Genomic DNA, 15,924 nt, shown 5'->3' with positions numbered 1-15,924 from the left:
ATCTTTACAATGCTTTGATATATTTACTATGCTTTTGATATCTTTTACTATGATTTGATATCTTTACTATGCTTTTGATATCTTTACTATGATTTGATATCTTTACTATGCTTTGGATATCTTTACTATGCTTCTGATATATTTACTATGCTTTTGATATATTTACTATGCTTTTGGTATCTTTACAATGCTTTGATATATTTACTATGCTTTTGATATCTTTACTATGATTTGATATCTTTACTATGCTTTTGATATCTTACTACATCTCTACTGAAAATTCTATGTTTGGTTTTCTTTCCCTCCCCCTTTATTAATAACCTGTGAATATTTGTTGTTATTTTTTCTACAGACTTGAATGAATGTCTTTCTAATCCCTGTGCCTATGGCAGTACCTGTATTGACGGGATCGATTCTTACTCCTGCCTTTGCCCTCCTGGACGGTCAGGCTCGACCTGTTCCTTAGGTCAGTGATCTGTCCCTAGTTTAAAGAACTTCATTATCAATGACTTCCATCAAAATGTCAAGAGACACAATTGTTCACATGCCTTGCCATTTCAAGGAAATTAATGTATATGTGAAACATTATTATTACCACTAGTTCAACACACTAGTGAATCTTTTTCAAAATGTCAAGAGACACGGTTGTTCACGCATGCTATGCCATTTCAAGGAAATTTATTTATATGTGAAACCTTATTATTACCACTAGTACAACACACTAGTGAATCTTTTTCAACTTGAAATTTAGAAAACACTAACGAAAACAGTTTTGAAAGACTGTTGAATTTTGTCTTTGTTACATTATTTTTTTTCATGTGGTGTTTTTTCTTCTTCTGGGAGTTGCTGTCACTTGTTTCATGCTGATTATCTTTATTCTTGTCTGTCATTGCTATTGTAATCAGGGTTCGCATGAGGACACGCTATTGTGGGATTCCTGCAATTTAACTAGAGGGTCATGCAAAAATATTTTCTCTGGGGGGTAATTTCCCGCAACAATCCCTGGTACTTTCCCCAACTTGCACCAATACTGTAGTTACAAAACTTGGACGATAAAAAACCGGATATTATACAGTTTTGTTGATATTTGTAAGAATCTCTAAAAAATCTCTTGTGACTAATATAATATTGAGGGTTGTAGCAAGATGTGGAATATTTAGAATAATCACTTGGACACTTTTCCAATTACTCAAACGTTAGAGGGATTGACATTTTGATACTAGCAGGATCTTTCAGAGGTAGGCTAAAATGAAGAAAAAAAAACAAACAAGACACTATTAAAAACAATATACAGGTTAAGTTTTATTTCAGTCGATATGCTACCGTGTCAGCCACTTTGCCATGATTGCATAACAGTCTACATAGTCACTGTAACAAAAATTAATTATGAATTCTATTAGGAATCATGACATGGAAGTTATGTTTTTTTGTTTTGTTATTTTGCTCGGAGCAGTGTTTGGTCATCAGGTAGCACCTCCATCGTTTGGTACCTCGTGTGAAGTGGATGGTGTGGTGATGGCAGATGGCGCATCCTGGAATATGGATTGTAACAAGTGTCGATGCAACAGAGGAGTCACCACCTGTAGTAAGGTAATACCACAGGTGACAGTGTTGTTGTTATTGTTTTGTGAATTCAAGAAAAAATAGCAAATCATGCGGTAATCTGTGCAGATAATCCTATCGGTGCAATGATCATTGATGGGTACTGACTTGTAAAAATGAATTCTAGTTTTGGTAAGTGTTCAGAAAATTACAAACAGCCCCCCCCCCCTATTTAAGCCAGCTTAATTGATGTAGAGTGGTGATCCTGGTAGCATCCTACCAATAAGAGTCTACCTCCAGCATCTGATCACTCTATATAAAAAATACTTAACTTCAGTATTGCGCAGTCCAGGAATGTCTTGAATGAACTTCATTACAACCAGTATAAATCAAACCACAGGCTCCCCTTATGTGAGCCAGCTGAATGGATGTAGAGTTGCGATTCTGGTAGCATCCTACCAATGAGAGTCTACCCCCAGCTTCTGATTACTACATCTCACAGAGTGTCTTGAAACAACTTCATTAAAACCAGTTTAAATCAAACCACCAAAACACACCCGATTTCCAACTTCACACACAGAAAAAATATAAACTTAAATAAAACATGAACAGAGGTAGCTTAGTTTATGGAACATTGCATATTATAACTCCATATAACCAAGTTAAGATTGTAAAGAGGCTCATCCTTCGAGGTGGGCCTTGACCTGGGATTCTGATCCATCTGGGGTCCAATGGGGGAGGGGGGGGTCAGACACTCTGAGCCGGTATTCTAATTCTTCTGTAAATATGTCATGTTTTGCACTGAATTGGAGGGGAATTGTTGAAAGAAAGAAGCACTTTCAAAAATACAGTGCAGAAATTTGAAATGATTAATTGATCAAAATACCTTTAAACTTTAATTTGCGTATTCATAACTCAGCATCTCCTCTTTTTTTCAGATGGTCTGTGGAGTGGATGCCTGTTTGACCAGCTCCGCCTCTTATCCGACTCATGAGAATTATTCTGTACCCTCTGTGCTACCCACAAAGACTTGCCCAGAAGGAAAAATCTGCCATCCAGTACCCGAACCTGACTGCTTCACCCCGCCCTGTGACCCCTGGGGAGTCTGTCTCTTGCTCACGGATATAAGCAGAGGGGTGTCAGACGTTGCCAATGGGGACCCACCTTGCAGTAGCAGGGAGAGTGGGTGTGTGGTTTTGATGGTGACATTTTCTCTGAGGAATCTACCATTGGTAAGCTCAGTTTGTTTTTGGAAAATATCCCATGTTCTTTTTATTGATGTATTGTTATTATTATTATGATGTTTCCACACAGTGCCGCTTGAATAAGAAACTTGTAGATTCGAGAACCTGACGTTTTCAGGAAGAACCATTTATAATCAGAATATACTGCAAAATCGTGCATGCAAATTAGTGTTAACTTATGCCAGAACTTCTATTTTTGGTTTGTCTGACATAAATATATCCTTTGATCTCCTTTGGGATCAAGTCTCTTATTTCCCTGGTTGGATTATTCCATTTATTTATTAGGGGTATTTTACAGCAACAAAGATGTTTTCCGTCAATAAAAATACCTGACTACTGCAATTGCCTAAAATTGTCTTTACCAGCATTATTTCAAAGGAATTAAAATAAGTTAGGGTAGTGAAGTGTCCTCTCAAAATAATTCCAGGATGATAAACAACTTTATTGCCGTAAACTACCTCTCATAAGTGAATGGAGCAATCCAACCGGGGTAATAAGAGACTTGCTTTGACTTTTCTCCCATTTCAAACGATTAATGTAATAAGTGTCTGTTACAATTAGCTATTTAACAAACTGGTATTATTTAGCAAACAGCTCAGAAAACTGAATGGATAACTTCAAATTCAGAGCCATAACCTGTTATTTGCACAGACAAGAATAAACGTGCATTTCGCTGCCCCGAACCAGCTTCAGAAAGATGTGTGTCATTTTCTCTAACTCTCTTCATATTGTTTTAACAGGGAGTGACAGTTCATAGTGTATGTAGTACTATTCAGCAATTAAGGAGACTTCAAGAGCTCACAGAGTTACACCCTCTCTCCATTACATGCATCAAATCTGCATCCAGGGATACCATCAAAGTAACGATGGTAAGATTTAATTATTTATGATTAATTGGTTGGAGAGGGTAAGAGGGCAAAGTTTAGTCCACTTAAATGTTTCAAAATTGTGATGAGTTCCCCTCAGAATTGCAAATTATGCATGGTAGTCTGCCCTCAACCCTACCACTGCGCTTCTGCAAGTTCTGCATTTGTTGACATTACTGGTACGATATGGCTATTGTATCTTTAAAGACACAGTTGTTGAATTCGTTCTTGTTCAGCATCTATTTTATTCTGCAAAGTTTGAAATAAAACTTGTGAGCAGAAAATAATATCTATTGATCCTTTTCATTTGATAATTAGCTCAGCTCTGGCTATGAACATGCAGTAGTGTTTTATATAAAACCACCCCAGGTGGGACAATTTTAATAACCTGTATTTTCGTGTGACACTTTAAAGCACTTGTAGTATGGTAACATGTTCCACTGCTCCTCGAGGTGTGTGTCCCCCCTCAACCCCTCCCCCAGAGGGATCTTTTTTCTGCCACCCCTGTGTATGAGCAGTATGAATATCCTATTTCTGTTTGCTTCAGAACTGTTCATACTGTTTCTGTAAGTGCTTTACAGCATTCGGTGAAGGTACTGTGTAGAGCGCTACTAAGCATTTAAAGAATTTTCCAACTGTTAAAATAAAAATACTCTACTCTGTGCGGATAGGGCTCTGACCAACAGATGACCCACGAGTTTGCTGACCACGTGGTCGATTCCTTTATGTTGGATCTGGACGAGGAATTCCAAGAGGGATCCCTGCTATCTGCGATCATCAGGATCGAACGGATCATCGGAGTGACAAGAAGTGACAACATCAAGACAGGTATTACATGTTCGTTATGAAACTTCTCAAAAGACTATACATATTTTCAATTTTTACCTTCTCATGAACTGTTCCAAGATTATTGTATTCAGGAGTTTGCTAACCAGAGGAAAGTTTTTATAAAAGAATAATGCATTGACACTAGTAAAGCGAAATAATGAAATCAGTTTGTTAAGGCATTTGCAACAAGTACACTGACCAAATTCTAATGCAAAATTGCTAAAGATCCAGTTTTGTTTTTGTGTCGTTACTCTTTGTCATTCTGACAAAAACATGTGATATTCGAAATTATATTTGAATCATCCTTGAGTTATGAACATGAGATCTGTGGCTTTAGAACTGTGTTGCTCTTCTTAGCTAGAATTTATGTACCATTTAATCGCATGCAGATAGGTTTTTAACCTACAACTTCTCGGTTTTGTTGACTATTTCATTTGGAAAACGACGCTTAATTTCATCATTCGGAGTGTGCAGTCTTGATGGACTAAAATATCAAAATGATGTTTTCATGTTCTGTATCTTTTGTCTTTAATAATACAAAGTATGGTAACAGCAAATTGTGGAGAATTCAATCTTTTGAATCTTTGGAATAACAATGTAACAGTACAAAAAAAAACTGCTGATTGCCTGCTTGAATGTTAGATGAAGAAAGCATTATTTGTAAACATTACATTACGTGACTCAGGCAGATGACGAAACTTTAAGTCGTTTCTATTGCCCTCTGAGTCATAATCACATTTTCATGTTTGTTACTCTTATAACTATTACTCTCCAGGGTTATGGCTGACACTTTACATGGTGGTGCTGTTAGTGATCTCTAGCATCGCCTGTCTCGGCATCGGCCTGCGGAGACTGATCCGTAAACCCAGCAGCCAGATTCCTCCAGCTCCGCCGCCCTTCCCCTCATCGGAGCAGTCGGCATCAGAAAACATTTACGTCCACGCTCCATCCAGGTCCGAGCAATCAGGAATCTACGAGTCGACGTTACCCAGGTTTAACGATTACGTCAAGATGCAAGGTGCAGCAGCTGCTGCCGCTGCCGAGAGTTGTACGTTCGCGTCTTCTGAACAGACCAAGAATTATTCCCACTCCGAGAACGACCTGGAAGTAGCCAAGTACTTTCTCGAGAAACTTAAAATTAAACCTACCGCAAAGGTGGAAGGTGAATGTTACATTTCAATGAAGAACTTAGAAAAGACTTGAAGAAAATGAAAGAATCAATTATTTTCTTGATGAAAAACAGTTCTTCCAGGGCTCTTGTGATTCTGAGGATGTTAAAAATCTCTCACCTGAAGTGACAATAAGACTGAAGACACATTAAGACTGAGGATAAATTTAACACTGAAGACACAACAAGGCTGAAGACACATTAAGACTGACTGAGGATACATTAAGACTGCAGACACATAAAGACTGAGGACACATTAAGACTGAGGACACATTAAGACTGTAGACACAGTAAGACTGAAGACACATTAAGACTGAAGACACATTAAGACTGAAGACACCTTAATACTGAAGACACGTTAAGACTTAAGACAAATTAAGACAAGACACGTTAAGACTGAAGACATGTTAAGACTAATGATACGTTAAGACTGAAGAGACGTTAAGACTGAAGACACATTAGGACTGAAGACACATTAGGACTCCATCCTGGAAGTACCTTGTATGTTAGATGGAGTATTCAACAGGAATTTAGAAAGTAAAACACGATGTTTTCCATGAAATGGTCTTTTCGGAATCTGGATGCTGATGATCATACTCCTTCCATCTACTGTTTGTGCAATAGGTTTACTGATCACCAGGAAATATCATGATTAGTTCAACAATGACATCATCCAGGCTAAGGCTCAGCTTATCTTAGGAACACATCACTTTTAAACCTTGACGTTGTCATGATTAAACCCAGGTGAAGATTTGCAACATTAATGGTTGGTTGTGGTTGGATTGCAATCTAGTAAACTTATTCTTGGTGCAGTCTTCTTGCTGGCAACCAACTGTAGAAACTACGGTCTCTTAACTGTGTTTACAGGGATATTTCAAATGGCTTAAGTTCATTCTTTTGCCACCCCGCCAAAAAAAAAGATCAGAAAAGCATACAGGGATAGTTTGGAATGTTCTGCACCTTTAGGCAAACACTACATCAATTTCATACCTCAGGTTCAACACAGAAAGCTAGAATGGACATCTACTGACAAGACGGTAATCACTGTAGTACTTAATTCTCAAATGGGGCTATGCTGATCTGCCAACCCACCCCCTTTCCCCACCCCCACTCTCCCTTCCCCCTTGTGTTGGACCTGCATAGTGTAAAAGCATGTAACTACCCACCAGGAAGCTTAAAAATGTCCTCTGAGTTTTTAGATTTTTGGTTTCTTGTGTTAAAACATAACCACATGTGTGCAGCACAAAAAGGAAACCATAGTGTTCATATATCATGATGTGAGAAAGCTGTTGGCCTATAAGTCAGTTCTCCTCTTCACTAGTCAATAAGTACCATATTTTAAGGTCAGCTCCATTGGTTGAGGTTTCTTTTCGTGAAGACTAGTAGTTAAAGTGCACCCACTCATCCACACCTGGCCTCGCCGGGAAATATCCGTAAGGAATGTTGTTCTTTGAGAAGGATACATCAGAAGGAAGTTTCGTTTTGTTTATTTATTTGTTTATTCACAACATATGTAGTGAATACAGAGAGTCATGGAATGTGCAAGGAAGTGTATCAGGAAACCCTTGTGGTCTTATCAAGTGATACACTCCCTGTACATAGAGTACACAAATAACTTACAAAAAGAATTAAGAAAAGAACTAAGAAAAAGAAGAGAAGAAATGAAGAAAAAGAAAAGAAAGAAAGAGGAACCTCAATCTCAATATAAGTTGAAGTAAAATTGCTTTAATTTGCATTTAAACGAATTTGGGGAAGGTTGTGACCTGATATTAAGCAGCAAAGAGTTCCATGTGATGCTTGTACGATGTCGAAGGCTGTATTTTCCTACACTTGTGTGAATGCGATTTGGGCGTAAAATTTGTATGTGCTGTGTGTTATAACTGTGAATGGCATGGTTGTGAACGAGGAAATTGTCGAGAGCAGGTGGGACCTGTCCATGTATAGTCCATGAACAGAGGTGTGTCCTTTGTTCATGGAAATACAATAATATTCCATCCGAGATATCCCTTACGTTTAGCGTAACTGTGATAATAAATTGTGAAGTGAAAAGCAAGAAAAAAATAATTCCTATTTATTTGGTCTCAAACCAGTAAACTTTGATAACATAAGGTGCTATTTGAGGTGTTTTGTCGCCCACTTTTGATATAAAGTATCATTGATAACAGTCTGCTTCAGACATGGGTTTGCCTTGTTAAATTTTCTGCTGTTTGTTATGTGATAATGTGTGTGATAATAGAAGTTTGTTTATCAAGGTGACCAGCATACATTTGAGAAGAGGACTGGAATTATTGTTGAAGATGTACTTGCAGAACATGTATCAGTTCTTGAAGGATTGGGAGAAGGGACTGGGTGGGGGGTGGGTTATTTGGTCATCAAATTTATTTCATAATTATGTTTCTTTGCATAATATGTTTTTTTTTCTGTGCAATATGGAGCTTTGTGAATGTGTCATTTTTTTTAAATGTAAATAAATATTGTATCTTTAAATTTGAATGTAACCTGTATCATGTCTTCTCTGAAAATGTTTGCATTTCATTTTATTTATTTATTTATTTAACTTTTCTGAGTGGCAGCAAATGATATTCTTAATTTCTTTTTTTTAAGCAAATACAGCCTCAGTACTCAAAAGTACTCAAAATAAATATTAAGTAGTACAAATGTGATGACAGTAAAATAACTAAAAATAATTAGATTGTTTATTCCTCCCTTCACTGAGTCAATGTCGTAAACCAGTTCAATGAATAAATAGATAGATAAAGACATTAAATTAACAAATTCCATCAATACTTGGATTAAAGGATTTGCAATTTCAAAAATGAATTACCAGAACTTCCGGATTCAGGTGTTTGGTCTGATCAATTTAGATTTTATGAGCTCTGTCAGTGGGTACTTTTGAGTGGGGGGCTGAAGACTGATGGCCGGCCTGGGGGAGGGGTCTAAGGGGAGGGGATGTCCCGCTCCCCTTTGGAATTTTTTTGCATTTCCAGGTAGCCTCAGATGCAATTTGGTGCAATATAGCACACTTCAACACCCACTCCATTTTGTAAACTTAATTTTGTATTTTCACCAGGCCTTAGATGCAATTTGGTGCTCCAAATGAGATTTTTTTTCTCATTTGGAAATGAAAAAGGGGTTTTCTGACTTGCGAAGCGGGGGGGCGGAATGATACTTCCACCCCTCCACATTTTTCACTGGGGGCCCCCCGGTTCCTACGCCCTTGAGCTCTGTGAACATGAATTGTGGCAAATGTCAGGTTACAACTAAAGATTAGTTATAAGGCATTCTTTGACTTCAATCGTTCACCAGAAAGGGAAAGGGGGGAGGGGTGCTAAATGAAAGATCTCTCTAGCACCTGCTTTTGTATGTCTTTCCGCGATCTGCGTCATATACAAAAGGTACTTGATGCGGCCAAACATAGGATATTTGGTTTACTGTTGTTGTAACAGTGAAACGCGAAGATCAAATTATGCTTTGAAAAAGAGAAAATATCATAGGCTGATTGGATGGGCCGGGGGGTGGGGGTGAGCCCTACCTCCGGCAGCGTAGGTGTAAAAAAATCAGTCGACGGATGTTTTACGTTCAGTCGGGAAGTGTTGGACTGGGCCCAGGCCGGACGCCCTTCCATAAACGTTCATGCCCCTACCTAAATTAATCGAAAAATGTAGATTTTTTTCCATAAATAGGGGAAAGACATACTTAGAACTTCATTCAGCCATAGAATGTTGTTTTTATTTATTTATTCCCGGGGTGGAGAGAGGGTAGCTTGGGTTTGGGCAATGCAGGTCTTATCATGGAAAACATATTTGCAGACGGAACGATCTTCACAACTGAAACAAAGTTGAAACTAAATGGAAATGTTGGGATAAATAATGAGGGGAACAATAGAAATGTTAGCATAGGCCTACTAGTTATAGTTTATCATTCCGTCCGAGGCAAAGTTTAATCTCGAGAAAACAGACGAAACTTTGAGGAAACAGCCAAACCGTCTAAAAATAGTCGACATTTTGTGATCAAGTGTTGAAAGTCCCATCTGGGCCACAGTAGCATCTACAAAAGGATATTCTCTTGGAAAAGCTCCCGCGGAAACTTGCCACCAGTCCCGAGCATATATTCTTCACAACGAAGTGTATATTTTGTAAAAATATTTCCTAGTTAGTGTTTAGTAATTGGGTACACAAACATACAGCAGTAACCTTTTTGAGACTTAAATAAGGAGAATTAAAACATCACGAGTCGGCAAAAGAAACTTGGCAGCGATGGGATTCGAACCCACGCCATCGAAATGACTGGTGCCTAAAACCAGCGCCTTAGACCACTCGGCCACGCTACCTCATGAAGTTATAGAGAGCCACAAATGATCCCGTTCATGCGGTCTTTCTTGTATTGAAACCCGGGTTAGCTTAGACTGCAATTGTTCCGTTTGTTTATTCGTGGATTAAAGAATCGTAACAATCAGATTAAATATGATCTTAAACGTTGTTTTTCCTTAGAAATGTAAAGCTTGAGCATATATTTTTGTCTTTGTCGCGTATTAGGTACACTGTACACTTTCAATAGCACCGTTTATGTTTATTTCGATAGGTCGTATACGCAATGAGAACAATGGATCGGTATGCAGTATAATTTGCATTAAAAAGGACATTTCCTTCAAGCTCAAGACATTTTCCACCTACAATACATGTGAATTACCATGTCAAGACCCTACACAACCGATTCTCCGCGGTTTTGCTCTATTTCACTCCCCGCTGAGTCAAAACAACTGGCTTTCGCTTTTGTAGTTCCGAAAGTACGCCATCACTTTCACAAATGTGCAGAAAAAAAAACTTGCCGTAACCATAGAAATCGAAGTAGGCCCTGTTTAATTTCTATGGCAATAGCCTAAACTATATAGGCATACTGTCGAAATGAATTCGATGGCTACATTATATCCATATTTCTCGAGAGGGTCAGGTTACATTCCATATCTAACACGCTGTCAACTTCGTCTGAACAAATCGGGGAAAGTACCATCTCGGGCACGTGGACGTCAATTTGTATATGAGGGGACTCCCGACACTACTGTATTGCTTTCCTTTCCACCTCTCATCCACCCCCACCTTACACACTATTACTTTTTGCACTCGGACGTCCTTAATGGAAGGTCACTAACATTTCTCCTCTCTTTTTGTCTCTTAAATGTTCAATTTAAAACATGTATACTCATACTGACGAGTGCCAGGCAATCAAACCGGAAACATTTTTTTTTTTTAATTTTTAAATTTTAAATTTTTTTTTAATTCTCATTAATCCATTCTTTTCTAAAAAAAAAAAAAAAATAGAGATATTTTCGATATATAGAATAATAATTTCGAGAAAATATTCGACAGTTTTAAATAAAAAAGAAACAGTTCGATACAACTATTTGAATTTTTGAAAAATAATTCTCAAGTAATGACAGATAGCAACATAGTCAAAATGAGTTGGGAGGTAAAAAGTCGAAATTTATATGATAAAAGAAAAAGTCAAAATAAAGGGGGGGGGGGCAAAATAAAGGGGAAGCAAGTTGAAATTCTGAGTGCTATATTTCATCGTTTGAAAAGTAATTAGTCAAAATATTGAGAGACAATTCGAGATAAAAATCCATAATTCGATAGAAAAAAAATTGAATTGGGCCACCGTGCGGGGAAGTCCCCAAATCACACTGGCTTATATATGGTCCCCATCGCTTTGGTAAATTCCTTCGCTGTACGATTACACAGTCAGCCCTCAGGCTATACTTGACATCAGCCCCAACCCCGGCTCAAATGTCACAGTTGGCTTTCCGGGATATCGCCAACGCGTTTAGCACATGGACTGATAGAGAACGTCCAGGAACTGAACCATCATGAGCTCAGCACTACTTGGACATCAGCTCCCTATGATGAAATCGACTTGGTGTAGTTTCGTTGTGTTACATTGGGTTTTGTTTATAAAAAAAGCAAATCCAAAACCGGTTCGAAGGTCTAGGTCTCTTCACCAGCCGAAGATCATATGCAAATTGTTTGAAAATACAATTAAAGCAACTTGATTTAGTTTAATACCGTGCCGGGCGTTTTTTATAACTTCATGTAAACTGGCAGGCTTTTTCAGCAAGAGCTACAATTTCAATATCTTGATCCAGGTTTCAAATAAGTCTGATTTCTGAGATCTTGTTGATTACATAGTCATCACGACCCTTGGTACGTTACAGACCTTAATTATTACACTGAGAAAGTTATTGCTGGATTAGGTAACTAGGTACCGTTAAAACCCTATAGTACTAAAACCATGGTTATAACTGATTGCCCGCCGCCAAATAATTTTGACAATTTGAGCATTCAACAAAGCGGAAGCAAATAATTGAGTAATATTGACCAACATAAAACCTTATTGGTAAATATATAAAATTATTTTCTTCTTTTAAAGGCTATGCTCATCCCGGTGAGCCTATACTGGAAGTCGACATGTAACACATTATAGTTTATACAGTTGTGAGAACTTCAACCGCCTTTTTTCACATGCTATTTTCATTTTCATTCCTTCTATTGCCCTCCCCCACCCCCCCCCCCCCGTCCTCTCCTCCCCCAATCATATCTCTCTTTCCCCACAGCTCGATCATGATTTCATTAAAAGCCGTGTGGCTATTGCCAGTGCACCAGCCACACCTCCATAGTCATGTCACATGGCTAGAATATGTAAACAGTAATTTGGTCGTTGACCTAGGAAGTCCTCCATCACGCATACGTCACGAATTTTCGGCTGCTTAGGTACGTGAGGTCAAGACAGCTTGAGCGCTGTTTTATGTGTGTGCGTGCATCTTCCGTGTGTGCTGTTTGTGTGAGGCAAGGATAGCTGCTCTGTACTGCACGTACCCTGGGAATTTAGTTCTCCTTTTCCGCGCTGCTTTAAAATACTGAACAAAAATGGCATCGAAACCTAAAACAGACAAGGAGAAACTGAAGCAGATCAGTGTACGTGGAATTGCCCAAGTAGAGGATGTTACGACAATCAAAAAGAGCTTCAATCGACACTTGCATTACACCCTAGTCAAGGATCGTAATGTCGCTACCCAACGGGATTACTACATTGCATTGGCCCATACTGTACGGGATCATCTCGTTAGCCGCTGGATTAGAACACAGCAGTATTACTACGAAAATGATCCAAAGGTGTTTATTCTTTTTTATCATTAATCATCCAGGCTATTTAGACATCCATCTATACAATTATATATGGAAGATAGCAGGGACACCATTTTATGACATCCCGCCTAACCTAACCTTAGGCGTACGTTAAACGCTACATCATACATGGCTCAACTTAGTCTCACTGTTATCTGTAATTTGCATGAAGTCTAGCACAAATCAGTTCACGCTGGACTGAACTTAGACTGAGGTTAGGCCTATGTATCACACTAGAATAGAAACTTTAGAGCTAAGTTCTAGCTTAAGTAATCTTTAAAGTAGGCACCAAGGCCTCCAGGTTCGTTCTGGGAGCAATTATAGAATACCTTGCCACTAGGGTTGGGCGATATTTGCTTTTTAATGTCACGATAAATAGTTCAAAAATTATCGCGATATTTCGATAATTACGATAATTTTTTCTTGTTGTTTTTAGTGTGTTCGCGAACACACTAAAAACAACTGCCGATTTCCCACCGGTGTTTTCGCGCAGCAAACACACCAAGCATAATGGCGTGGGGTTCAGGGCCCGCCTTAGGGGGGGTCAAGGGTTGGAACCCCTTGGGGGTCCAGGGGCGAAGGCCCCCGGAAAAGTTAAGTATTTTTGCGTGTCTGGCGATAAAAAAATCGCAATTGAGGATTCAAAATACTGACTAACTTTATGAATTTAAATTGTCACGAAACTAATGAAAGTTTTAAAATGACAAGTTAGAGTAGCAATATTATGTGATAAAATGAAAAGAGAATTAATCTGTCTTACAATCTTGATAAAGTTTAACTTACAAAACTGTCGATATTATGAAACGAACTACGCTCCGCAAAGCCCCGTTTCTAGACTGCCTAACAATCAGTTTACAACTGCAGTGTTTAACCGTACATAAATATCACGGTAGGCTACAATGTGCTTCAAATTTTCTCAGGTACCTTGCAAAACAACCCCCCTGTCTAACACCTGTTTGTTAACATTTTTGGCACGGTTCCAAAAAACTTTTCATGGAGTAAACTTTTTTGGCTCCACTCTAGAATTAATTAGGTCAGTCAGTAAAGGATCCATAAAGTTATGCGAAATATTATCTTAGACGTTCAAGGAAAGTAGGTAAATATCCTTGTAACATTAAGGTAAGTAAAACACACCTCAAGCCAACCGACTCCTCCGCATGAAGAAAACAATCTATTCCCCATGATACATGAGACACAGTCTATACCATACAGACATACTGTAGCACGATATCAAGGCCCTAATAGCTACAGTATGGCCATCTTTATGAAAGTAAACCTTGTAATTCCATGTTTTAGGCCACCAGGCGTGATTAACTTAATGTTAAATATTGTTTCCATGTCCTTGTAGAAATCGTCAACTTCGCAAAATACAATTAGTTGTGTTTTTGTTGTTACCTGAGATCCGTAACCGACGAAGTGGTTAGGCTATTTACTATACACTTAACGATGGTAGGATATTATTATTATTTTTTTTGTGGAAATTCTAGAAAATACTTTCTTTCCCCCGCTTTACACCAAATGTGGTCTTCTGTTTTATTCATAAATGGGTGTACTAGAGCCTTGTTTACATGACACTTGTTGAATTTAGCACTATATGCCAGTTTCGCGTGAATTTTTCGAAAGTATTTTGCTCGATCTTTCGTAAAATTAGAAAGGTGTACCAACTTACTTTTCGTACACAGTTGGTAATTTTGTTTTTGTTTGAGTTTTGTTCTCTATACAGTCAATGTTGTAAAGAACGGGTTTTTACGAAGTTCAAAAGTCAGTAAATGAAGTTGATAAAATATTTCTTTTCAACTTTCTTAACCATGGAATGCTAGAATAACATTTACACATAAAACGGAGAATTTTTTATTCTACATATTTCAAATTTCTTTTACAAGAAATTATCGTCATTTGTTCAATCCTCCAAAAATATCGTCTTGAAAAAAAATTATCGCGACAATAGTTATTTTGGATATATTGCCCAACCCTACTTGCCACACGAAAAGACCCCCAAAGTCGAGTGGCTACGGCGAGATTTCCAAATGTTTGGCAATGAGTGGCTGCATCAAGAAGAAGTCTTTCATTATTCAAGTTTAATGTTGAGAAAGTTTGAAAATATTTAATCAGATTGCAAATTAAAGTCAAAAGGTATTCTTTCTAATTTTCCATGTCATTGTTTGCTAATTTCTGTAATTAACATTGGCTAGTGAGACTGAGAGTGGTCATGAAACAAAAGGCCCATCATTGGTCCAAGCTCACTGGCACTATTGTTTCCTTTCCAAGTTATCACACAAAAATACAATTCAAATTGCTTTTTGTGCTGTAACAGGAAAAACGGCATGGCAAGTTGTTGTGGTTAGAGTGTCCATCCCTTGGGGCTCTATCATTACTCTCCTGGATAAAATCCTAACCAGGAACCAGCTTCTCTTGACCTGATTCAAAATCGCTGCCTTAATATTGTTGAGGTGTAATGCCTATCAGTTGGAGCCATGGCTATAACACTTCCACCACAACCCCTGTTCAAACATGTTTCCACTCCATTCCTGCATGGCAGCTCTGTACATGCACACACTTACCGAAATCCCAGATCTGGGCCGAGTATAAGACTCCAGATCAGGGCCAGATCTGGAATATCAATCTGGGCCAGATCTGACCCAGATCTTGCATTTATATCTGGCCAAATAAAACATTGGGCAAATATAGCTTAATATAAATGAAGTTTTATATGGCCCATGGATATAAAATTTTATCTGGTTTAAATTTTATGGCATCCATATCTGGGCCTGATAAAACTTTATCTGGATTCACTACATATCCAGTTATATCTGGCTTTATATGGCCAAATTTATAAACCTTAATCTAAAGATCTGGGATTTCGGTTACATGGGCATGCTTACATTCTTGGCACTATAAAACTGTCAATTTGGACTTCACTTACCATTTAGCTGAATCCAGAAGTTTAGGATATATATTTGATATAATGCTATGAGTTTATGGAAAAGGGGAGGGGGGTGGGGTGATGGATAGGTATAATAATTAATATCATGTAACTGTCTATGTGTGCCTTTGAACAACTTTTGTTGAATTTAAACTTGCCAACTTTTATATCATCC

The 15,924-nt window shown here is 38.1% G+C and overlaps 2 protein-coding genes and 1 non-coding gene across 3 annotated transcripts in view; 2 read left to right on the top strand and 1 right to left on the bottom strand.

Moving 5' to 3' along the window:
• Nucleotides 1–7,306, top strand: part of LOC139971497 (protein jagged-1a-like) — a 29,345-nt gene extending 22,039 nt beyond the window's left edge. The window contains exons 20-25 of the mRNA XM_071978038.1: nucleotides 353–466; nucleotides 1,454–1,590; nucleotides 2,481–2,774; nucleotides 3,527–3,655; nucleotides 4,324–4,480; nucleotides 5,256–7,306. Coding sequence (XP_071834139.1) covers nucleotides 353–466; nucleotides 1,454–1,590; nucleotides 2,481–2,774; nucleotides 3,527–3,655; nucleotides 4,324–4,480; nucleotides 5,256–5,683 — 1,259 coding nt within the window. The 3' untranslated portion in view covers nucleotides 5,684–7,306. The remainder of the gene's footprint in view (nucleotides 1–352; nucleotides 467–1,453; nucleotides 1,591–2,480; nucleotides 2,775–3,526; nucleotides 3,656–4,323; nucleotides 4,481–5,255) is intronic.
• Nucleotides 7,307–9,896: 2,590 nt separating this feature from the next.
• Trnal-uag (transfer RNA leucine (anticodon UAG)) lies at nucleotides 9,897–9,978 on the bottom strand. Its single transcript has one exon. It is a non-coding gene; the product is annotated as a tRNA-Leu (tRNA).
• A 2,464-nt stretch (nucleotides 9,979–12,442) lies between these two features.
• LOC139971492 (glycogen phosphorylase-like) overlaps nucleotides 12,443–15,924 on the top strand; it is a 53,633-nt gene continuing 50,151 nt past the window's right edge. The window contains exon 1 of the mRNA XM_071978022.1: nucleotides 12,443–12,814. Within this exon, the coding sequence (XP_071834123.1) occupies nucleotides 12,569–12,814 (246 nt within the window). The 5' untranslated portion in view covers nucleotides 12,443–12,568. The remainder of the gene's footprint in view (nucleotides 12,815–15,924) is intronic.

This window comes from Apostichopus japonicus, chromosome 8 (assembly GCF_037975245.1).
Source record: "Apostichopus japonicus isolate 1M-3 chromosome 8, ASM3797524v1, whole genome shotgun sequence".
NCBI lineage: Eukaryota > Metazoa > Echinodermata > Holothuroidea > Aspidochirotida > Stichopodidae > Apostichopus > Apostichopus japonicus.
Note: the sequence above shows the minus strand (reverse complement) of the source record. Positions and strands in the feature narration are given on the sequence as shown.